Here is a 25,333-nt window from a genome sequence, read left to right as displayed (position 1 = left end):
TATTATAACATTTTGTTTCCCTTTTCCAGTTAGTTATATACCTGTGATAGTACATGATTTTAGAACATCCAAAGGAAAAAGGGGCCAGCCATTATCTTGGCTCTGATTTCAGCGTTCATGTTTTTTTTTTTTTTTTTTTTTTTTGGCACTAGAGGACTTGTAAAATAGTTGGTGGGTTCAAAATGCAGCTCTACCAAAAAAGACAGGGAATTTAATGTCTAAAATGTCACTTTAATATAAACAGTCACTGGTGTTTCAGGTTGGGTCACCATATTCCTGCACTGACTCACTGTCCTTATCTTCAGTGGAGACTGAATGTCATGAGTCTTTTGGGATGCACTAGGACTCTTCTTCCATTGCTGCTGTGTTTTCTGCTCTTGCTACTTTCTTTCCTGCCTGCAGTGTGCTCCTCTTAGGAATCACCAGGATGAAGTGCCATCTCTTGTCACACAGGGGTGGCTGCAGCCATGGCACTTCTGCTCCAGGTCCTTCTCATCTTCCTCAAAAACCTGCATTTCTCTGTAAGCACATCTCCATGGACACTGCTTCGTAGTGATTCTTCAGGCATCTGAGTGGGATGTTAAAGAAGCCCCACATGGTTCTTATCAGGCTGGAGAAGGCATGCACTGTGACCATGAGCATATTGTTAATTGAATCTGGCGCAGCTTCCACTGAATCTTTAGAAAACTCATTTGCAAAACTGTCACCTGCCTCCTGGGAGATTTTCTCCCTAGAACCAGAGAACCATTGGGGGAGTTGTGCTACCTTACCCAAGAGGAAAATGTCGCAGGCAGAGATCATGCCAGGCAGGTAGCCACTGCCTGGTCCTTTGCAGTGAAGGGCCAGGGTATAGCACTGGCCAGGGCATGCTGAAAAGAGGGGGAGAGGCAACGCTTGCTGCTGAAGAAAACTCTGACTACTTGGTTGCCCTCTGTAAGACTTCCAGGCTGGTATCCTCCAAACTATTATCCCCATGCCATTCTTACCCACCTGTGCTGTAGTGCCAGCAGAGGGTAACTCAGACAGAGATTTCTTGTGTAAGCCATCAGAAAGCACACACTATAGAACAAACACTGCTAGAGTGCATCATACATAAAAATTAAAAAAACCTGTGCTCTTCATATTAGTGAAAATGCAAGTCATACCAGAGAGAAGGTACTTACTAAACACATACATGGAAGAAAGGACTTGCATGCAGAGTAAAGAAAACAACTCACTCAGAAAGGTGGCTCCATGGATTAAGGGCATTTGCAATACTCAGAACCTACATGGTGGAAGGAGACTTTTGGAAGTTGTCTATGGATCTTCACATGAGTATCACATGAGTAAGCATGTACTTACCACACACATTCACAGACACAAATACGTGCATACAGAATAAAGAAAAAGAGATTCTTCATAAAAAAAAGTGTATGGTGGCAAAAGCCTGTAAAGTTAGAGAAGACACAATTCAGGAGGCAAAGGCAGGATAGCAGCAAGTTCAAAGGCAACCTGGCCTATATAAAAGAGACCCTGTCTCAAAGACAAACTAAAACCAAAGCTCAGTAAGAACAAAAACATTTATATGGACACAGATTTAAACACTCAGCACTAAGATATATCTGAGTACAACTAGACAGCCCACAGCACCATTATTAAGTAAATGTAAATCAGATTACAAGGACACAAACATTACTAGGTACCAGCTACTAGAAAGGCAACTTTTTGTTGTTGTTGAGACGGGTCTCTCTCATATGTATCCCAGGCTAGTCAGGAACTACTTATGCAGCCAAAGACACTTAATCTGCTATTCTCCTGCTTCCTCTCCATAAGTGCTGGGAAGGACAGGTATTTACCACCATGCCTGGTTTATATAAAACCAGGGCATCATGATGCTGGGCAAACATTCTACTAACTGAGTATACCCTCCATCCAGGTAAATGCCTTAAGAAAAACTGAAAAATTAAGTGAATGGAGCAACTGCCATGCACTGCTGATGCAATATACTAAGAATCACACCCAGTGAGAGAAGACAGATACAAATGGCCACACACTATGAAATGTCTTTTATGAGACATTCTGGAAAAGAGAAATTATAGGCTCAGAAATAAGAATAGTGATGGATTAAAGGGTGAGAAGAGTGACTAAAAAGGCACAGGAGGCCTTTGAACTTTTATTTTTATGTTATGTGTGCATGTGTTGTTTGAGCACTCGTGGAAGTAAGAAGACATCCTTGTCGAGTTGGCGTTCTCCATCCTTAATGTAGTTTCTAGGAATTAAGCTCAGGTCAGCAGGCTTTCATAGTATTGTGCACTGAGCCATCTCACTGCCCATGATGGCCTTTGGGAATGACAGAGCTTGCGTAGTTACCTAAGCTCTGTAGTAGTAGTTAGCTAACTATGATTTGAACTTAATTGCATGAAATTTTTATCTCAACAATCCTGACAAGAAATTAATAAAACAAAAAACTAGCATAAAACAAATATTTAAAAGAGCTAGGTGAACTTATCCTAAGAAAATAAACCTTACAGATGTTCCAGTTGCAGGGTCATCATGAGGATGTTCCCAAGCGTTGTCAGTTGTACTTGTGTTGTCCCCAGGTCTCTGATGGAGAAAAAGATTTCATGAGGAGCCATTTTCATTGCAAGTGGTTACTTACATTCTGGCTTTCCTATAAAAGTATCTATCTCAGGAGTAAGTAAGCCCATCAGAGAAGAAACTTCTTCTATAGGGCTTACTATATCTAGTACTACTTATATCATCCACTTAATGAGATGGCATTGAATAGAATCTATCTTCTTACTTCTCATTTTCATGTTGCTTCTACCATATAGCTACTACTTCTTCATATTTTATGTTCTTTTATTATATATATGTTTCTCTGCTTTCTGAGATGATATATTCATCTCTTATCAACTTATTTTGTACATACATGTATCTGTGTATCTAAGTAGGTGCACATGAATGTATGGGGGTGCCATGGAAGCCAGAAAAGGGGATTGGATCTCTTGGGGCTAGAGTTATATTGTGAGCTACCCACATGGGTATTAGGATTCAAATGCAAGTCCTCAAATAGAGCAGCAAAAGGTCTCAACTACAGATACCAGCTTCATCTACATTGCATATCTCTCTATGATCTTCAGTACTGGTTTTCCCCAGGCTGAATGTCTTACCCATTATTTATCTTATCTTCATCCTTCTCTTTGTTAGTAACTTTTGAAAGGATTCAGTTTATTTTAAATTATGTGTATGTGAGTCTGTGTGTGGGAATCTGTACATGAGTATAGGTGTCTATGAGGGCCAGAAGCATCAGATTCTTCCAGAGCTAAAAACAAAGGCAGTTATGATCAGCCACCTTGGGTGATGGAAATCAAACTCAGGTTCTCTGCAAGACTAGCAGACACTCTTCTTAATTGCTGAGACACCTCTCCAGCCCTTTAATAGCATTTAAAAATAATCAAGTTAAAACTAAAACTGACTTTTTATCTTTAAGACAAAGTACCCTTTGATGAGCAAAGTAGAGGACAGAATACAGGGAGAAATACTAACACTAAAGATCTTTTGAAAAAGTTGTTTGGGTCTTTGGGGCCACAAAATCCCACAGCTCAGCCTGTTTGGGCTCTGGGGACCTGGAATTGAGTGCACCCAGGCCGGTGGGAGGTCCCCTCCTTCATTTGACTGCCCGGAGCAAGGTAGGCCTTTGTCTGAGAGCTGCTTGGCCTGCAAGGGGACCTGAAAATCTGCAGGAGGATCCATCGTTCTTTGGGGTGAGTGAGGAGTGAGTGCCCGAACCGCGGCAGCTGCCCGGTGAGGGACCACCGACTCTCCACAACCCCCCCTGCCACCAGCACACTTCCTGCTCTTCCTGCAGGGGTTATTCTCCCCGGATACCGCCTCTCTCTCCCTGTCCCTTCCCAGCTTGCACCCAGAATCCTCCCCCCCCCCCTTCCTCATCCTCCCGTCTTTGGGGCCACAAAATCCCACAGCTCAGCCTGTTTGGGCTCTGGGGACCTGGAATTGAGTGCACCCAGGCCGGTGGGAGGTCCCCTCCTTCATTTGACTGCCCGGAGCAAGGTAGGCCTTTGTCTGAGAGCTGCTTGGCCTGCAAGGGGACCTGAAAGTCTGCAGGAGGATCCATCGTTCTTTGGGGTGAGTGAGGAGTGAGTGCCCGAACCGCGGCAGCTGCCCGGTGAGGGACCACCGACTCTCCACAACTCCCCCTGCCACCAGCACACTTCCTGCTCTTCCTGCAGGGGTTATTCTCCCCGGATACTGCCTCTCTCTTCCTGTCCCTTCCCAGCTCGCACCCAGAATCCTCCCCCCCTCCCCCTGCCTCATCCTCCCGTCTTTGGGGCCACAAAATCCCACAGCTCAGCCTGTTTGGGCTCTGGGGACCTGGAATTGAGTGCACCCAGGCCGGTGGGAGGTCCCCTCCTTCATTTGACTGCCCGGAGCAAGGTAGGCCTTTGTCCGAGAGCTGCTTGGCCTGCAAGGGGACCTGAAAATCTGCAGGAGGATCCATCGTTCTTTGGGGTGAGGAGTGAGTGCCCGAACCGCGGCAGCTGCCCGGAGAGGGACCACCGACTCTCCACAACCCCCCCCTGCCACCAGCACACTTCCTGCTCTTCCTGCAGGGGTTATTCTCCCCGGATACTGCCTCTCTCTTCCTGTCCCTTCCCAGCTCGCACCCAGAATCCTCCCCCCCCCCCCCTTCCTCATCCTCCCGTCTTTGGGGCCACAAAATCCCACAGCTCAGCCTGTTTGGGCTCTGGGGACCTGGAATTGAGTGCACCCAGGCCGGTGGGAGGTCCCCTCCTTCATTTGACTGCCCGGAGCAAGGTAGGCCTTTGTCCGAGAGCTGCTTGGCCTGCAAGGGGACCTGAAAATCTGCAGGAGGATCCATCGTTCTTTGGGGTGAGTGAGGAGTGAGTGCCCGAACCGCGGCAGCTGCCCGGAGAGGGACCACCGACTCTCCACAACCCCCCCTGCCACCAGCACACTTCCTGCTCTTCCTGCAGGGGTTATTCTCCCCGGATACTGCCTCTCTCTCCCTGTCCCTTCCCAGCTTGCACCCAGAATCCTCCCCCCCTCCCCCTTCCTCATCCTCCCGTCTTTGGGGCCACAAAATCCCACAGCTCAGCCTGTTTGGGCTCTGGGGACCTGGAATTGAGTGCACCCAGGCCGGTGGGAGGTCCCCTCCTTCATTTGACTGCCCGGAGCAAGGTAGGCCTTTGTCTGAGAGCTGCTTGGCCTGCAAGGGGACCGGAAAGTCTGCAGGAGGATCCATCGTTCTTTGGGGTGAGTGAGGAACCTACCTACTATAGAAGCTCACACACACACAGTGTGTGATGGTTTGAATAAGCATGTGCCAGTGGCCAGTTCAGAGAGCAGTAGTTGGCAACTGAAGTTCAGGGCGTCAGCCCACCAGGAGGAAAACTCTCTGATGGGAGAACCTCACTAAGCATGGCTATGAGGTTACAGACTCCAGACTCTTTTGCTTCTATTCTGCCTTTACATGTTGCTACTACAATCTTTCCCTGGCATCTGGCATGGTGTGCGTAGATGTGGAGAGACCCGCACCAACACTTCCTGTATTGTAGTGTGTTTATCCTATGGAAATATCCCTATCTACTGGGCATTTTTTCCCTGTGGATTGTCAAGAAGATTACATATCCCTAGACTATACTATCTAATTGAAAATTAGGATGATAGCTTATACAGAGTTTTAATGAATAAAAATATATACAAGAACATGTTTCATAGCTAAGGCATATGAGTTCCACTTAAAGAGTTGATTTAGATCATAGCTCTGGTTAATGATCAAGGTAAACAACTAAATTTCCCCAGGAGCCAAGATGGCTCTAATTATCTTAATGCTAAAATGACCAAGTCACAGATTTTAGTATGTACCATTAGCAGAAACAAAGCTATAAAATAAGTTTGTTAGACCAGATGCCTTGCTAATCACTTTTAAGATAAAAAACACCAGAAGAACAATCTAAAGTTTACAAAGATGTATAGAGGAGCTGTCTGATTTATTGGGCTAGGACTGAAAGGGCAAAGCAGCTTGACTGCTGAGTGCACTTCCCCTATTCTTGTCCTCAGTTTTCTGATATGGGTATGTACCCTGAAGACTTTGAGAGTGTGGCCTCAGGTAGGTTGTTCATGCTCCATGGAAAAGTCACACGTACAAAAGTATAAGAACACAAAGTTGGGTGGGGAGGGAAAGGGTGTGGATTTGGGAAGAGTTGGGGAAGGGATGAATGTGATCAAAACAAAGTGTATGAAATTATCAAATAACTAATAAGAAATGAGAAGGTATACTTTCTAGTGGAAATCAGAAAGAAGGATAGGAGTCATCTCATAAACTATAAGACTATCATAATACTTACAGATATTTTAATGCTGGCAATTTAAAAAAGTAGGGATCTTCAACAACTGTGAGAGGATTACGGCTGAGAACTCTGAAAAATACAAAGCAATTGAAATTACCAGAATTTTCAATGTGCATGAGTCTATTTATACAGTTTAGATTAATTTCTTTGGTATATGGAACTTTTTAAAATTGGTTTGTGGGACAAGATGACTCAACTGGTAAATTGCCATCAAACCTGATAATTTAGGTTCAGTCCCTAGGACCTGCATGATGGAAGGAAAACACTGGCTTCCCCAAGTTGTCCCCTGACCTCTACATAAATGTTATGGCAATCACATGCTCTGGCACACATGTACCCATACACAGACACACCTAGACTCCATAAACAGCCATACTTTGGAAACTATTCATATGTATAACATTAAAGACAAGCAGAAGAAAAACAGGGAAAAAAGTGGATTGCAAAGAAAAAATGCCAATGAATTCTTTTGGTCAAAAATCTTATGGATGAAGAGCTGGGGATAGGGCTCAGTGGTTAGAAATGCTGTTGCTCTTGTAAAGGACCCAGGTTCAGGTCCCAGCATTGGCACAGTGGTTTACAACCATCCATAAGTCTAATTTCAGGAATCCAATGCCCTCTTCTGACTCCTGAGGGCATGGTCTGCAAGGACATACCTGTAGGCAACATACTCAGACACAAAAAATAAATTTAATTTAAAAAAATCCTATAAACAATGACATTGATAGTAAACCCTTTCAATGTATGAAACTATTTTTAATGTGTCCCACAATTCAAGATGCTTGTTCATTTTTAGAAATATAAGATAATTTGTAGTTAATTCAGTTAAGGGAGGAAATGTTTGTGGGAGGGAGTTTGGGGGTGGGGAGATTATTTCCCTGGCTGCTGTGGGCACACATTCCTCTCCTTCAGCCAATAGCCCTTAAGATACCAGCCCACTTGGATGTGGTCTCTGATGCGGTAAAAGCACCTGTAAAGCTTGCCCTGTCTCTCCTGCTTCCGGCTGCTAGACTCTGTTCTCGTTCACGCAGAGGACTGTTATCTACCCTTTTATTATTCATTATTCTGAACTGGTGTGGGATTATTTTGTGACTTCCGTCATCATCTGGCACCTGAACGTTTGGTTTTAGAACCCCCAGCTCTGACTTCACACCGCTGGGCTTAGAGCAAGCCCGGCTCAGCTTGAGTCCTCCTTCAGCCTGGCTCAGCCAGCACAGAGCCAGCAGTTCATTTGGATATAAAACTCTTATGCAGCAGCGGCTTTTCTTGCTACAGATTAGCCGTGGTTCTTAATATTATCTCATTACACAACTTGGAGCAGCTTCAAGTCCCCGCACGCTTTCCCTGGTGCCTGTGTCCCGCTGCCACGCACTGTACAGAAACTCAGACAGGATACAGCTTTCCCAGGTGCCTTCTGTTATCTTGTTATCCTTGTGCTCCTGTGGCTGCTGACCGATCAGCGCACACTGCAGTGCACACGGTCTGTGGTTTCTATTAAATAACTATTATTAATCTAATCATATCTTTCAGCTTAGATTAATAAAATCATATTCAGACTAGCCACGTGACTCCAAGTGCGCTGCTAGGCCCCGCTGGGTTTGTTTTGTAGGTGGCCCATGACACCTATTGGCTGGTAATAGTTATTGCACCTACTCCAGCTCAAAATCAACCATAAGTAAGATTTATAAACTGAAATATAAACTATAACTTTATAATTTAAAAGGACAATATGTCAGACAACCTTCTAACATTGCCTCTTTACTTACACCGTGTACAAGGTTTTACAAGGCTTATATGATTATCACTATTTTTGATTCTGGGGATTAGTCTTGTCCTCAATATCTTTTTCATAAAAATATGGTTTGACAATAGGGCTAAGAATGAGGCACTTTTAGAAATGAAACAATCTTTACAGACTTATACCAAGCTTCTCAGAAAGGAAGTTGGAACTCTGAAGGAGAATACAAACAATTTAACTAACAAAACTCAGTCAATTGAGGTACTTTTAGAAAAGGTACAGACAGTAATTTATTCAAAGGAAAATTCAGCACTCTGGGAAGGATACAGCTGATTTGGCACATAAAACTCAATCAATGACAGTGTGTGCTAAAGCATTACTTGAGAGAATTCGTACTGTTGAATGTATTAATCAGACTCTGTCAAAGGGGTATGACAGATTGACTGATAGAATGTCTTTCCAGGAAGGTACTATGCATGCTATAAAGACTATGTAGAAGGATGAGACATTATCTCTCCTGGACAGATTTCATATCTTGAAATCCTCAATGAGGAGATTAGAACAGAGCACTGGACAGGAGATCCAGATATTACAAAAGGCAGTGGTAAATATATTTGAAAAGATTGACAAACTTGTCAAATTTGATGACCAGGGGCAAAAGGTACAAAGACAAAATTTAGCCTCATCAGTACATAAAAATCTCCAGGATAGCTTCCCTAGAGTTCTGCCTGCCTTTTCAGTAATAACATCAGAAAGAGTATCTGGCCCCAAGTACCCTAAGGTTGTCAAAGAATATTAATGGGAGTCCATACATATGACTGATCAAAAGGAAATTAAACAAGCAATTGTAACTTATAGACTACATTTGTCCTTTGTTAGGGAAATGGTCAAAATGAGGGCTTCCAGTAACAAAGCAATGCCACAAGACTAGACTCAGTTAATCTTAGCAGTTCTAAAAAATGGACTGCAGTTACTTGGGAGGTGCTTCTTTAAGGAAGAAGCTAGAATTTTAGAACAACAGGAAAAAAACAAAAGGATTTGAGATTTCCCTAGATCAAATTCTAGGAGAGGAACTTTACTCTGAACCTCAGGATCAAACTCTTTTTGATGAACACACCTTGTCCCTATGTAGCACAGCATCTTGAAAGGCTTGAGACAGGATTTAGGAGCCAACAAAAAGAGTTGAATCATATCTTAGGGTTAAACAGGGTCAGAGAGAAACTTTTAGTGACTTTTTACAAAGATTTTTAAATTTTTAATTTTTAAAATTAAAAATTAGGGCTGTACAAATAGGGGTAACTGATCCAGAAGCTAGACATATACCAATTGAGTCTTTGGCTTATGAAAATGCCAACGTAGAATGCAAAAGGATCCTTAAGCCTTTAAAGATCAGATCAGCACACATGGATGAATGGGTCTTGCATACAATGAATGTCGAGACAGTTGACTATGGTACTGAAGCTCGGGAAGGAAAAGCAATTTCCAATGATAAGAGAAGACATCAAAATACCAAATGTTTTAATTCTGGTAGAATGGGACATCTGAGAAGAGATTGTAGACAAGGGATTCCTAGGAATAATGTCTCTTCTGGAAATGGCAGGAATAGGAGGACTCAGCCTTCAGGTATATGTAGGAGGTATGACAAAGGCCAACATTGGATCAATGAATATAGGTCAACGAAAGACAGACAAGGCAACCCGATTCCAATTGGGAAATGCCATGGGGAGCCTCTTGCAGGCCCCCAATGATAAATGTGGTTCAGTCATTCCCAGTTACTGTGTAGAACGTGTCTCACCAGAAAAATTAAAAAATCCAAATCCAACTGTTAAAAACAACAAACACCCACATTCCCCCCAAAAATGGACTATGGATATTTTCATTTGTTTAGAATGTTGGTTACAAGTTGTTATGGCTAATAGTCAGGAGAAAAGCTAAACAATGGATATCAGATTCAGAGTTCTTGTTTTTTTTTAAAAAAGAGGAAGAAGTGGTGTGGGACAATGGTCTGTATTCTGTATTCTGTATTCTGTCAATTATATTTTAAATAAATGCTGATTGGCCAGTAGCCAGGCAGGAAGTATAGGTAGGACAATCAGGCAGGAAGGAGAGGCAGGGCGACAAGAACAGAAGGGCTCATATTTTCAACCACAGGAAGCAGAGAAAGCAAACTAAAAATGGTACAAGTCTTTAAACTTTCAAAGCTCATCACCAGTGACATAACTTTTTAAAACAAGGCTCACACTTCTTAAACCTCCTAAAATGGCACCAACCGGGGAAGATGACTAAGACTATGAGGGACATTCCTTTCAAATCATCATAATGACTGAGTATTTTAAAAAAGAGGACATGAAATCAGGAGTGAATCTGGGAGGAGCTGGAAGAGGAGAAGGTGAATATCATTAAATTACACTATATAAAATTCTGAAAAAACATTATATTAAAAATTCATGTGCTTCCAGGCATCTATCATCACTGTTTTTACATTTAATTCTAACAATATCTTAAGTGGTCAAGGTTATAATTGGTTCATTTACCTATGAGGAAACCAAGCACAGAGGCTCTGTAACTTGTCCTAAGATCATAAATAGTAAGGTAGGAATCTGAAGTCAGTTCTGACACCAAATATTGTGCTTAACTTATTAGAAGAAATTTAAGAGAGCTGTAATTTAATACTGATTTTTAGAGGACTTAATATGGAAAACTTTTAAAATTTCTTCTTTATTTAAGTGTGTATTAATTGTATCAAATAATGACTTAGAAATAATTTGTTTTGCTTTTTTTGAGGCAGATTCTTATGTAGATCAGGTTAGTCTCAAACTAGAACTCATTACGCAGATCTGGATGGCCTTGAAACTCTGGTCCTCCTGATTTAAATCTCATATGCTGGGATTATAGACATGAGCATTGTCATGGTTGGCTTAGAAATAGTGGTTTTAACTTTCTGTGCTTATCTGAGAACACCTCTGTAATGGGCTGTCCTGTCTCTTTAAGAGACAAACCCCACCCCCTCCGTCTCCTGTGGATCTTCCTGCAGCTTCCAGCCTGAGCTCCTTCCCTTTTCCATCTCTCTCCTAAAGAGGCAGCTTCTGCCTCTCTCCCTTTTCCCTTCTCCCCTTCACCATCCTGTGTTCCGGTCCGAAGGGGCCCAAGCTTGGCGGGCCCGGACTGGGAGGCTATGACGGAGGCTGGAAGTGCTTGGCAGCAGTAGCTGAAGCGAGGCATTCAGAGAATCTCACTACAAGGCTCAGCAGCTTCTTAGGGCCATCCTGATGGTGAGATAACTGCCTTGCTTCTGCCTCTCTTTTTACACCCGTTGGAACTGTCTCCCGTCCAATCCTTCTGATAGCCAGATGTCCTAGGCTATCAGTATCGACTGGACAGACAAGGGCGGGGTCCTTCTCATGTGGCAAGATTACTTTGTTACCAAGGTTACTGGGTGCAGCCTTCCCCTCTGGCAGGGCCAGATGGGTATGGTAGCTTCCAAGTGAGCAAAATGTTCTCTTAATATTTCTTCTCAATAATTTTCTACTTCACACAGCTTTCTTACTTAATTTCCTATTTTGTATATTATACTTATACTATAGATTTCCAGCTTTGCCTGTACTACAGATTGATGGAGGTGGGTCTTCTATCAATCTGTTGATTTCATTGGTTAATTAATAAAGAAAACTGCCTTGGCCTGATAGGTTAGAACATAGGTGGGTGGAGTAGACAGAACAGAATGCTGGGAAGAAGGGAAGTGAGATTATTAAATATGGGTTAAAGCAAGATATGTGAGAATTAGCTAATAAGAGGCTGAAACTAATGGGCCAGGCACTGTTTAAATGAATACAGTTTGTGTGTTGTTATTTCGGGGCATAAGCTAGCAAGGCGGCTGGAAGCCGGGTGGGACGAAAAGCAGGCCTATTCACCTCATCACTACAGAATAGTGCCCAGACGTGGATAAAGAAAGCCTGAGAAAGCTTGGAAGAGAATAGAGTAAAGCATGTTTTCTTGGGAGCAGCAATTTCTCTGCTCTGCTCTGCTTGCTAGAGGCATGCAAGCACGTTCATCTAAGAGAGGCTTCCTGACTCAGCTTTAGCTGCAAAACCCTGCAGCTCTTTAAAGAGGTCCTGCCATGAAACACTTAAATGTTGTTGATGAAAAGCTGAACGTGTGTTTTTCAGTTTTCAGCCGTAGAGGGAAAAAAGCTGTGCAGCTTTAAAATGCCAGCTTTCTGGGCCGTCCTGCCAGGGCAAACTCTGACTCTTTCAAGCAGGCAGTCCTGACTATGGAGCTTTTGAATGTTGTTTAACACTGTTGCAGCTTGCTTGCTGGCAAGGACTTTTCCCCGATCCTCTAGAACAAGCTAATTATGACGAACACACCTTATCCATATGTACTACAGCAGCCTTAAAGGCTTGGGACAGGGTTCAAGACCCAGGACAGAGAATGGAATCATATATCAGAGTTAAACAGGGTTAGAGAGAACCCTTTAGTGACTTTTTACAAAGACTAACTAAAGCTGTACAAATAGGGATATCTGACCCAGAAGCAAGATGTATAATAATTGAGTCTTTGGCTTATGAGAATGCCAATGTGGAGTGCAAAAGGATCCTGGGCCCTTTAAAAATCAGATCAGCGCCCTTGGACGAATGGGTCTTGCATACAATGAATGTTGATACATTTGACTATGGCACTGAAGCATGGGTAGAAGAAATAATTTCTAATGCTAAAAGAAGGCATCACGTTACCAAATGTTTTAATTGTGGCAAAATGGGACATATGAAAAGGAATTGTAGACAACAGATTTCCAGAAATAATAATAATAATGCTTCTTCTAGGAATAACAGAAATAGGAGTACTCAGCCTTCAGGTTTATGTAGAACATGTGGGAAAGGCAGGCATTGGACGAATGAGTATAGGTCAACAAGAGATAGACAAGGCAACCCGTTACCATTGGGAAACGCAATGGGGGGCTGATGTAGGCGTGTCTTCTATCTATCTGATGATTTCATTGGTTAATTAATAAAGTAACTGCCTTGGCCAGCCCTTAGGTGGGTGGAGTAGACAGAACAGGAAGAAGGAAGTGAGGTAGATGGCTCAGACAGATGCTACGCCTCTCCTAAGTTAGGCAGACTGCCTTGCCTCTCCTCTCTGAGACAGACGCGATGAAGCTCCAGCCCAAAATGGACATACGCTAGAATCTTTCCAGTAAGACACCACTCCGTGGTGCTACACAGATTATTAGAAATGGGTTAAAGCAAGAGATGTGAGAATAAGCTAATAAGAGGCTGGAACTGATGGGCCAGGCAGTGTTTAAAAGAATACAGTTTGTGTGTTGTTATTTCGGGGCATAAGCTAGGCGCCGGCCAAGAGCCGGGCAGCAGGAATGCAGCCCATCAGCTCATCATGGGTATACCTGCACAAATAAAGACAGATAATGGTCCAGCTTATGTCTCTAGGAAAATGAAATGGTTTTTTGCTTATTACAATATTAAGCATGTTACAGGTATACCATACAATCCTACAGGTCATAGAAAGATCAAATCGAACTATAAAGGATATGCTAAACAAACAGAAAGGGGTGGAAAATACCCACAGAAATAGGTTACATAATGCTTTATTAACCTTGAATTTTCTCAATGCTAATGAGAAGGGGACAACGGCTGCAGAAAGACATTGGATAATGGAAAAGTCTGCTGAATTAAATCAACCAGTTTATTTCAAGGATGTGCTGACCTCGCAATGGAAGCCAGGAGATGTGTTGCGTTGGGGAAGGGGTTTTGCTCTTGTCTCCAACAGGAGAGGAAAAATTGTGGATACTGTCAAAATTAATAAAGGTTCGGTTTGAAGAGAAGCCCCTTGGAAAAGAAAAATAATTCATACACAAGGATGATGATCATACTGATGGTAAGAAAAACATACAGGTTGGGGGCAGAGTTCTTTTCTTATCTCCACAGGAAAACACTCATCTTCAAAGAATTTAAGGGACCCTGGATATTTAAATACTGATGGATGGAAACTAGTTATGACCCACTGAGGATCGGCAATAAAACTAAATAGGTTTTGTAAGTATAAAAATTTTTTTAATATGTCTTAATGAATATTTCTTTATAAATATGTAGAGCTAGTTTTGGAGTTGGACTATGGTTCAGTCCCTCTTCAATTCCAAGCCTGTTGATAAGAGATATCTCAGAGTTTCTGTCTCAGGTCAGGAGTCATGATATGGGACAGAATGATAATAATAATAGTAATGATACTTGATAAACTTTTTTGCCTTTCCTCATATCTGTTTGTCTTTATTACACCTTTCATTGAGTATATATATGTCATATATATATATATATGTCTGTATATGTCTTTATAGATAATGTTTAACTTTTCCATAACAAACAACAAATTTTCCTTTAGTATTCTTTGAAGCTTCCAGGATGAAGATGGGGCCCCACAACATCAACTCCACCTGGTTACTATGACATCATGATATTGATAGTGCTAATATTAGACCTGTTTTTTTTGGTACCAACTGCACAAGACAGTTTCAAATGGTACACATTTTTGACAACACTCTGGCTGGACCGCCTCAGAACACTCAGAGACTATTTGCAATTTTCTCAGACCAAATGTTAATCTGGGAACTTTACCATCATTTGCTTTCACAGGACCCCCTAAGGAGAATGTCGCCCCCATGTCAGCTGGAAGCAATCTTAGAGGACGACATCCCTCTCCCAACAGAGTTTACCCTCAGGTTTTGGAACATCATTTAGTGGTTGGTATAGGGTTGAGGGGATGGGGGAGGTATTTTATGGATTCAGGAGTGTTTATTGATTTAAAAAAAGGGGGGATTAACTGGTTTGATGGGATAAACAGTATTTGTGAGTTGTTTTTAGAAAATTGTATTGGTGCTGATTCTTATATATTGATATATTGAATATTGTATGTGAGTATGCTTCTACCTCTATTTATTGTATGAAAGTATGCTTCTACCTCTGTTTACCATATTGTAGTGTACATTTCTACTCTGATATTTATGTAATGACATTTGGAGATCATTGTCCTCATTTATTGCATAGTTGTTTATTCTCTTAGTCTTCAAGTTAGATAGGTATAGAGAATTATAAGTCAATAGTCATATTTATATTTAGGATAATCAGGGTTTTTAGATACATAGAGATTATATTTAGTATAGATAGTATAATCTTCGACCTCTTCGAAGAGCTGTAGAAAATGGCCTTTAATCTAACCTAGAGTTTTGTACTAATGAGACACAATCATTCCTGGCAACACTGCTCTACTCCCGAGAGAACGTTGAGCACCAAAGACACTCCACTGGGAGCTTGTCTTCTTCTTGGCAGAACTGGCCTTTGGGCAAAGAAAAGCCCATACCTGGACTAACTGACAGAGATACAGAGTATCCATAAATGGATAAAGACAGAATTGTCTTATCTTGCCAAGACAGGGTAGGATAGTTCTAAAAAAAAGTTCCTTGCCTTTGAAAAATGGTATGTCAGTTATGTTAGGCCTTAGCCAAAGTTGGTTGCCTCAACATTGCTAACGAGACTCTGGGTGATTGCCCATGAAGTCAACTGTTGCACATTTTGGAAGTTTCTTGTTTGTACTTCCTGGTTGCTTAAGTAATATTACTTCCCCTTCTCAGATCTTTAATGGGGTTGAAGATTAGATAATTGTAGTTACCCTCTACATTATTTAGACTCCTTGAAATAGAATGCTTAGTAAAACTTTTATTATGTTTCTTGCTTAATATTGTTTGTTGTTTGTAATTTTATATTTATTATTTGTTACTATAATGTATAGTTGTATTTGGTTTGGTTCTGTCTTATTTAGACAAAAGGGGGAGATGAAGGGGAAGCTCAGCCAATCACCTTGTTTGTGGGGTGTGTTCCCCTTAGGCTAAGATTTACTTATAAAACTTGCTGGTGTGCTTCCTGCTTCCTCTTTGTTTTCCTGCGCTCCACTGGAACCCTGGTTTTGTAAACTCCCCTTCTTCCCCTTATTAAAGTTGAATATTTTATATTAAAGCTAGTCTGGTTAATTCTATCGACCGCATGCCAACAGCAACCTGTTGATTTTCTAGTGAACACTGGTGCTCACCATACAGTGTTAAAAACTCCACTGGGGCCCAGACAAACAAATGTGGGTTCAAGGGGATACAAGGATGGCTCTGCAACCAAGGACCACAAAACAGACTGTGAGACTGGGAAGAAAGTTATGCATTCCTTTATAGTTATCTTTGAATGCCTTACTCCCTCCTGTAAAGAGACTTATTGGCTGAGATAGAAGCCCAGACTCATTTCACTGGGAAGGGGGTGACGATCCCTGCCATGGCCCGAAGTCTATGCCTTATGCCTAGATCTGAAAGAATGCAGGCTCTTCTAACAGACTCTCACTCTAGAGGTATCTCCTCTAATGGCTAAACTCCAGAGCTCCATCCCAGGAGGGTGGGCAGAAACTAATCCACCAGGATTAACGATTCAGGAGCCCCCAGTTGTAGTCACCTTAAAAGTCAATGCCCAACAGGTGAGGGTGAGACAGTACCCCATGACCCCAGAGACCAAGGTGGGCATTACTAAACATATTAATCAGTTCCTGAAGCATGGAATCTTGGTGCCTTGCCAGTCTCTGTAGAACACCCTGCTTCTATCAGTTAAAAAGCCAGGGACCAACAACTTTCGACCCGTGCAAAATCTTAGGGAGATTAACAAATGGTTAAAGATATTCATGTTACAATTCTCAACCCCTATAATCTCCTGAGCTCCCTCTCCCTGGGGCTTGAAGTGTATTCAGTTCTAGATCTTAAGGACGCCTTCTTCACCCTAACTCTTGAAGCCAAGAGTCAGCTTCTTTTTGCTTTCAAATGGCATGACCAAGACCAGGGTTTCAGTGGTCGGCTCACCTGGACTTGCCTGCCACAAGGATTCAAAAATTTCTCAGCCATCTTTGACAAAGCCCTACAGTGAGACTTAAAGGGATATCAGTCCTTATACTCGGAGGTTCCTCTGAGCCTCAGGCCCTTTTGGAACCTATTCTCTCACTTTCAGGATTTCAGGAATCTAACGGTAGATTATTCCAGCTTTCCCTGCCCCTCTGTCCCTCGGGAGCCCAGGCTTCAGCAGGCTCCTGTCTGTGCTAGCACTACAACCAGGGAGAGGACAGCCCCTCCCCCACAGGTACTGCAGTCCCAGGCCCAAATGCCAAGGAGGAGCCAGGAGGACAGAGGGGAGCAGAGACAACTGCAAGACCAGGTACCAAGGATGGCCACTGTCAGCCACTTCTCCCTGATGATAATTGGTTTTGGTCTCACAAAATGACTCCTGCTCCAAAGCGGCACAGAGGAAACACCAGAGTGGAACAGCTGCAGAAGGGGACCCATCAGGAAAGCACAAATGGCCTGCAGCCCCTCCCCTGCCTAAAAATTCAGTTAAAAAAAAGTTAAAAAAGTTTTGTCTGGTTTAAATGCATAAACATGGCCACTAACTGTTTATTTCTAATGTATAAATTAACCATGTTCAATGTGTACTGGCTGCAGCCCTTACTGACTACTCAACCTTATAATTTACCTCTAAATGTTCTGGCTATTGAGTCTGATATAATCGCTTTTCTTTGCCTTCTCAGGAGACAGTCTCAATGTGGTATAAACTTGTCCTGCTATTACCCAAAGAATGGTTATCCCAATTTCTTTACTAAACTCATCATCTACGATTAAAAGGTTTTATTTTGGTACTAAAAGAGTTTCAATTCAAAATCATTATTCTGACTAAATCTGACAAAAATGTAATGTAAAGTTATAGTCTTATAAAAGCTGCTAACATGTTATAGACTGTTAAAAAATACAAGCTAAGAGTCAACTTATAAATGACAAGCTGTTGGTCATAGTCATGCTAAGTACTAATATAATTAATTGTAGAGAGAAACCTTACCTAGTCCCCTGTGTGCTTAGGACAAATAGCTGGTGGTAAGGGTTATCTGCTCAGATATAGCTAATGGACAGACAGTCCTCAAATTCTCAGAGATCTGCAGAAAATAGCATGCAAATGTTTTACTAAAATAATTTTTTATAATAGAGAGAAATGCCAGCTCCAGACAGCTCCTCTACCTCCTCCAAAGAAGACAGATGGGTACATAAAAATATCTACTCAAAACTGGCTCAAAAGTGGCACTGGGAAAAGCCCTAGCCACTGGGAAAACCTGTCTTTCACCTCAACTACTGCAAAGTCTCTCTTCAGATGGTAGAGAAAACAGGACACTGGGAAATTGACCGTCTCAAGTTGCCTAAGGCAAAAAGGTAGGCTGGTCCTCCCATGAGTCCTTATTCCACAGAAGCCTATGGGATCTTCTGGAACCTTGCCAGCCTGAAGATGGTGTTTGTTAGGCTGTGGCAAAAGGTCGGTTTCTGAACCCATCTTTTATAGTTAGGGCACCAAGCATTAGGTCTGAACAAATGCCCCACGGTGTTTTTTTTTATTTTTTTATTTTTAAGTTTGCTTCTGGTTTTCCTAGGATCTGGTTTCTGGAATAGTTTGCTTCTGGTTTATTAGACTTGGTGGTGTTCTCATCTTTGTGTGACCTCCCTGCACCCAACACTTTGGTTTCTTACATGCTACTCTACACTTGTAATCCTATTTCAAGATTTTTAAGTTGGTCACTTGGCACAGTTTTCAATGGAAAGTTTTGTTTATCTTTCTGTTAAAAAAAAAAAGCCCCGTCTATTCCATGTGTATGAATGGATCTATGCCTATGTTTACTTAGGGTCTGTCAGCTGTATAAACACAGGTACTACAAGCTTGTTTCTGACTGGTCTTGGATGCCTGAATGTATGTGTTCCATGTATCAGCCATTGCTATTGCAGCTAGCTGCCTGGGCTCAGATTTTACCTCTGTGATTTTCCGGTCCTGAATCTGACAGAAAAACTGTTTTGTACTTTTCTACCTCATTAGATGAAAAAAAAATTACTAGGAAATTGGGTAGAGCTTGAAATCTGTAACAAAAAGTTAGTCTGCAGCTTGTAACTCCAAATTCAAACTGCTCTAACACACCATGTGGTCTGCCACCACCTTAATTAAGCACAACACGTGATCAGCCACCATTTTGACTAAGGTTGAAGAAGAGGAAGGTCTTATGATTTCACTACCATCTTAAACAAAGGTGACCACATGGAGCAGCTCCATCAAGGAGATATCAGGTCTCCAATCTCCATGCATTCATATACAGGGATAGATCTTGCTGACAGCCAGATTTGGTAACATAAGATTAATCCCCTTATTATTGATTTTTAAAACACTAAGTTGTTTACAATTAGTTTACAATGTTAAAACTTGGCTTTGCCTTCCACAGATTCTTATTATGCTCTAAGTCTTAGGACCACAGCTGAACACCGGAAACTAAGATATTCCTATTTTATGAAGCAACAAGATGATGACCTAAACAGTCTGACAAAGGATCTCTCCTTATCTAAGATCTATTCAGGCTAACAAAGACCAATTTAAAAGTATATGTCTAACCTTTTTGCTTTTACTAACATTGGTAAGCTGTAGCTGATTCGGTAAACTAAATTATACAGAAAACTGTTTTGTCCTATAATGTTGTATTAAGATATACAAGTTAACCATCAATTACCTTATACAGGATCAACTTCTCTGATATGTTCAGATTTATATATATTTTATATATAAATGTATACATATTTACATATATATGTATATATGTATATGTACATACATATATATATTTCTCAAAGTTAATCCTAAACATTTGTCTAATTTAGATGTACTTAACAGATAATGATGCCCTGATCCTCAAATGCTTCAGAGATCTGAGAATATGGCATTTTAAATACAAAAGCTTGTCATGATAGAGGCAGCAAGGAAGATGGATAGTCACAGAGTTTCCACCTGGAGCTTGCTCTAAATGTAGCAAAGTCAGCCATGGAGTGGAAAACCACTTTGTACCTTAACTGCTGCCAAGACCTTGCCAGACAGTGAATAAGCAGGCCCTGGGGAATTGATTGCCTGGCTTTGCCAAGACAAGGTAGGCCACTCTCCCCAAATTCCTACCCTACAGGAAAGTCTGTCAGATCTTCCAGGCTTAACTGGTACTACCCTGGGACTTCTGTCCCCAACAACCACAGAGAAACCTGCTACCCTAGGTAGCTGTAAATCTGTCTCACTTCTGCTTACTCAGGTAAAATTTATCCTTCTCATATCTGCTGGTGTTTGATGACTAGGGTACTAGGTACTAGGTTTACCAGTTAGACAACTCTCCCTCCCATCCCCAAAGCTTGCCACCTTGGCAGTGGGTCATTAGTTCATTAGTTAAATTTCCTGTTAAAAATACAGACAGGTTTGTCTTGTTCACAAGCTTCATAGTACAGGATAAGCAGGTTTCAGGCATAACTTGGGAGGTTCGGAGTTTTAGCATTCATAAATGCAGTTTTGATAAACTGATAGAGCACTGACTACAAAGTTCTAAGACATGCTTAAATTTCTGTGGATTTTACTGGTCCCAGCTTTTAGGACCACATAGAGGCTTTTTGAGTATTATTATACTGTCTCTGCTGAAATGCAACCTCCTTCCTTCCTGAATCAGGATAGAATTAAAGAGGTTAGGAAGACTGCAGGTACCTTCAACTCAGTTCCTCCTCAACCTCCCTCTTTCCCTCTTCACCCACTTAACCTCTTTTTTCAGTAAATTTTCTCTGGTTGTCCTTAAATGTCTGTTTCATTGGGCTAAAACCAGGCCATATGACCTGCATGTTCCTGGGGAAAGAGTTCTGCTACTGTATCAAGAACCTGACCAAGTAGATCAGTTTCCAGACAGGTCCATTCCTCTTGCCAGATGTGTGCCAAGGCCAACCTGCAGGGGGCCCTCAAAATATAACAGCCCCTGCACCAGCTCCAAGGATACCAATCAAGGACACCAATTGGGCAAGTACTGGCAAGTTCTGGCAAGTTAACTTCATCAACACCCACTCATAAAAAGCATTGTTATCTCTTAACTCTAATTGACACATTTTACAGAATGGATGGAGGTACTCCCCACCTCCAGAAAAATAGCAGATGTAATGGCTTGGGTACTCATGGAACACATCATCCCTTGATTTGGCATGCCATCCCCCCAAGTTCCTGGGACCTCAGTGCTGGTACCATCTCTCCAGGCTCCAGCAGGTACCTATCCAGGATAAGTGGTCTAGACAGCAACTGGGACCCTACACCCTCTGGTTTTTCAAAATGTACCAATGAGAGGCATATCTGCTCTTGTATATGGCTCATTCACCTCTTCCATACAACCAGGGCGCATCTCTGCTTTATTCTTTCTGGCAGTCATCACTCCTCCCATGGCTAGCACTGTTCATAGCGCTGGTGTTAATATAATCTACTTTTTCTCCTAGCAACTTGCCTCCTTTGCTTTTCTTTGGTGGAAAGTTCCATTCCAAACCCCCTCCCCGGGAGTTGCTGCAGACCAGATTTCACCTCCAAGAAAGCTCACCAAACAGTGATCCCCTCCCCAGGGAGTGTCAAGACCACTCCCTTAGGATATTTAAACTGTCCCCCAGAGATCGAACACATGTTCTTCCCGGTTCTCCTTTCCCCTCTCTGTGTTTTCCCGGAGGGCCACCTGGGAGCGCTGGCATCCATTAAACCTGGGCTTTTTCTAATTCTGTTTGATTTGGTCTGATTTGGATTACTGCATCGGCAGAGAGGTTTGTCGGGACAGAAAAACTTTACAGCTTTCTCAAGGAACAGATGCCTGAGATCTCCAGGATGGCAGTTAACAGAATGTTGTTTCACCCATACCTCCCACCAAGCATAAGGCCATCGACTCCCCATGTCTTCCCTTGCCAACAGGAAGTAGCCAGATTTGAACCAGAACCCATATATCCAAAAAGGCTGGGATATTTAGCTGGGGACTCTGCTTTGCCTCCACTTTGCCCTCTCTAGAACCCACCCTCAGAAATCCCACCATCAGTGGCTCCTCTGGAGCTGTCAAATACAGCACATATATAGTATTTAAAGCCCCCTCCTTGGGAGCAGAAGCATGATTTCTCTCCTACTTTCTTCCCCAAGAATCACCTGGGAGTTTCTTTGCTCAGATTAAACCTGGTCTTATTAATTTGGCTTGATTTGACATATTGCATTGGCAGAGAAAGCCACTACCAAGGACTTCAAAATACTTCTCAGAAAGGGGAAACTAAGGCTGCCTCCGTAAGCACCCACTCTAGAATCCCAAAAGCAGGCAGGAAAATGGGTTCCTTAGAAGATGGTCAGAAAAATAAACAGAGGGACCCAGATCCTGCTCCAACATGCATGAAGTATATGAGGAAAGAAGAAATCCTTTCTTTTCTTCATCTACAAGGCCCATGAGACTGAGAACATGCCTCCCCATATGAAACTCCTCAGTGTGAAATTCTGTGTTTTACCAGTAGATTCCAAGAAATCAAAAACGATGAGCTGGTATCTTAACCACAATGCTGAGAGTCACCTTAAGGAAGATTGCCTGGTGATGAAGAATGGTGAGAAGTACGGCTTCTATGGTGTGGGAAGTCCTTCTGTCTATGTGTTGCTTTTATTGATTAATGAATAAAAAAACTGGCTTGGCCTGATAGGGCAGAGTAGAGCTAGGAGGGGAAAAACTAAACTGAATGCTGGGAGAAAGAAGGCAGAGTCAGAGAGAAGCCATGGAGCCACCACCAGAGACAGACATGCCAAAACTTTGCTGGTAAGCCACAGCCACATGCCGATACACAGATTAATGCAGATGGGTTAGTTTATGATATAAGAGTTAGCCAGAAACATACTTAAGCTATTGGCCAAACAATATTGCAAATAATATGGCTTCTGTGTGGTTATTCAGGGCTGAGCAGCCAGGAACAAACAAGTGGCCTCCTACTACACTTCTAGAGTCAGCAAGACTCAAATTTTTGATCTGTAACTTTCTACTGATTAAGAGAACCTCAAACTTACAAGTTCCTTAGTAACATTTTCCTCACTTGAATGAATGAGAATGAAAATGTGAGAGGCATCTAAGAAAGGCATGCCCAGAAGAGATGCTCAGCAGTAGTAGTGACTTCCTATGTCCAATGAATCAGGGCCAGGAATTCCCTGGAGATGGAGGTGGTGTGATGAGGAGCTCTAGCACTTCCAGAGGGAAATGGAGTTCTGTCCAAAGGAGTCTACTGAAATTAGAAACCAACTTTAAGATAAACAAGTCGGGAAACCTTTAATCCCAGCACTCCAAGGCAGAGGCAGACAGATCTCTGAGTTTGAGGCCAGACTGGTCTATAGAGAGAGTTCCAGGTTGGCTAGAGCTGCACAGAGAAATCCTGTTTGGAAAAACCAAACAGACGAACAACAACAAAATCACAAAAAGCTGAATTGACAAGTTTAGCTCCTATTACAAGGGAAGAAAAACCTCCCAGAAAATTACATGCAAAGCCCCCAATAGCTTCTTCATGTATCAATGGTATAAGCCTGGACAAGTAGATCAAAATCAGTTTCAATGTTTTACCCCAAAATTGGGCATAATAATAGTAATACTATAAGAGTCTAGCAAAAGTAAAAATGAGGTATAATGTCTAAGTATTTACTACGTGCCAAACACTATTCTATGAACTTTCAGCACATTATCTTATTTGTATCAATACTTTATATAGTACCAGGAACATAATAGACACCTCTTATTAAAGTGCAAGGTACCAAAAAACAGTTACAGGCAGAGGAAGAATTTCCAGGATTACAGGAGAAAGGTGTCTTGCTACACCAGTGGGGGGGAAAAGATGCAACAGGGAGAGGAAAAGTGTCATAAGTGTTAAGTGTGACCCTCTAATAAACGGCTGAATGGTTACAAAATAAATAGTCTACCTAGATCACCCCAAAGGACAGGCCTAGGTTGCTCTTTTCATTATTAATGTTTGTGCCTCTCAATGTGGGAAGCAGCTGCCAGGATCCTATGGAAAGCAAAGGGAGGGTCATGTCCTAAAGAGAGCAAACTTTTGGACATGGACAACTTCCTACAGAAAATCAATAACAATGGACCAGGAGGAAGTGCTGGGGTGTTTCCATGACAGGATGGCAGCTCAATTACCCTCAATAGTGTGGTCAGTTACTCTGTAGGTATTCTCAATAGCAAACAAATATTTTGGTAGGGATAAAGCTTAGATTTTTTTTCTGTTATTCTCAATAGCAAATAGATATTTTGGTAGGGACAGAGCTTAGTTTTGTTTTTTTTTTTCTGTTTTAGAGTGTATCTGTTCTTCGGCACAGTGTTGGCAGGCATTAGAGAAGCCAGCATGTGAATAATGTGAAACTTTTCTGCTTGGGGTGTTCTTCAGTTTGTAAAACCATGGGAATTTGTATTGTCAAAACAATTAATTCACTAAAAGAATTTTAAAAAGCTGCCAGTCTGGACCTGTGTAGGTAAATGAAGAAGCACACTAAAGTCAGCAGGGAATACACTTACCTTGTAGATTGTCAACCACTGTTAGGTTTTTGTAACATTTTTCATATGAAAGAGGCATGATTCCTATTGTCAATAAAACAATGGCACTTAAATAATGAGCTTTTGGTGTGTCTTTGTCCTAGATTTCAGATTCAAGAGCATCCGACCCTGAAGGTACTGCTAACAGTGTAATCTGCTGGCCTGGTCTGTCACCTGGGGGTACCCTGTCCCTTTAAGAAACAAACCTTGCCCTCCCTCTTCCACCAAGGCAAACAGATCTTCCTCCCTTCCCCCTTACCCCCCTCTGTCTCTCTGCCTGCCCTCACTTCTCCCCCTTCTCCCCTTCCCTTTCCCCTCTATAACCTACTAAATAAACTCATGCCTAAACTCTCTCTGCATGGCCTATGTTTTTGTATATTTTCAGCCCGGGCTCAGGCCACCTACCAGGGGATCCGTGGAAGCCTTGGGTGACCTGCTGCCACCCCTCATGTGACTGGTCCCCTGGCACCTCTTTATAAATGATAAAGTCAGGGCTTGTCAGTAACATGGAGGCTGTATCCAAGTAGGTATCTGGAACCAGGGGTGAATATGGATCTTGAGAGGTTATTGACCAGTATTATTATAGTCGGGGGCCTCATCCCAGGCTCTGGCATCCATCTTTGGAATATTGAGCAGAAAGTTCCATTTCAAGCCCCCTCCCCTGGGAGTTGCCTTAGTCCAAACTTCACCTCCAAGAAAGGCCACCAAATGGTAACCCTTCCCCAGAGAAGGTCAAGACCACTCGCAC

The 25,333-nt window shown here is 42.2% G+C and overlaps 1 protein-coding gene across 1 annotated transcript in view; it reads right to left on the bottom strand.

Annotated features, from left to right (window-relative positions):
* Lrrc37a2 (leucine rich repeat containing 37 member A2) overlaps nucleotides 1-25,333 on the bottom strand; it is an 88,888-nt gene that overhangs the window by 36,374 nt on the left and 27,181 nt on the right. Inside the window, 2 exon segments of the mRNA XM_042054860.1 lie at nucleotides 2,509-2,583; nucleotides 6,372-6,443. Of these exon segments, the coding sequence (XP_041910794.1) occupies nucleotides 2,509-2,583; nucleotides 6,372-6,443 (147 nt within the window).

This window comes from Arvicola amphibius, chromosome 4 (assembly GCF_903992535.2).
Source record: "Arvicola amphibius chromosome 4, mArvAmp1.2, whole genome shotgun sequence".
Taxonomy (NCBI): Eukaryota; Metazoa; Chordata; class Mammalia; order Rodentia; family Cricetidae; genus Arvicola; species Arvicola amphibius.
This window is presented reverse-complemented; position numbering and strand designations above follow the sequence as displayed.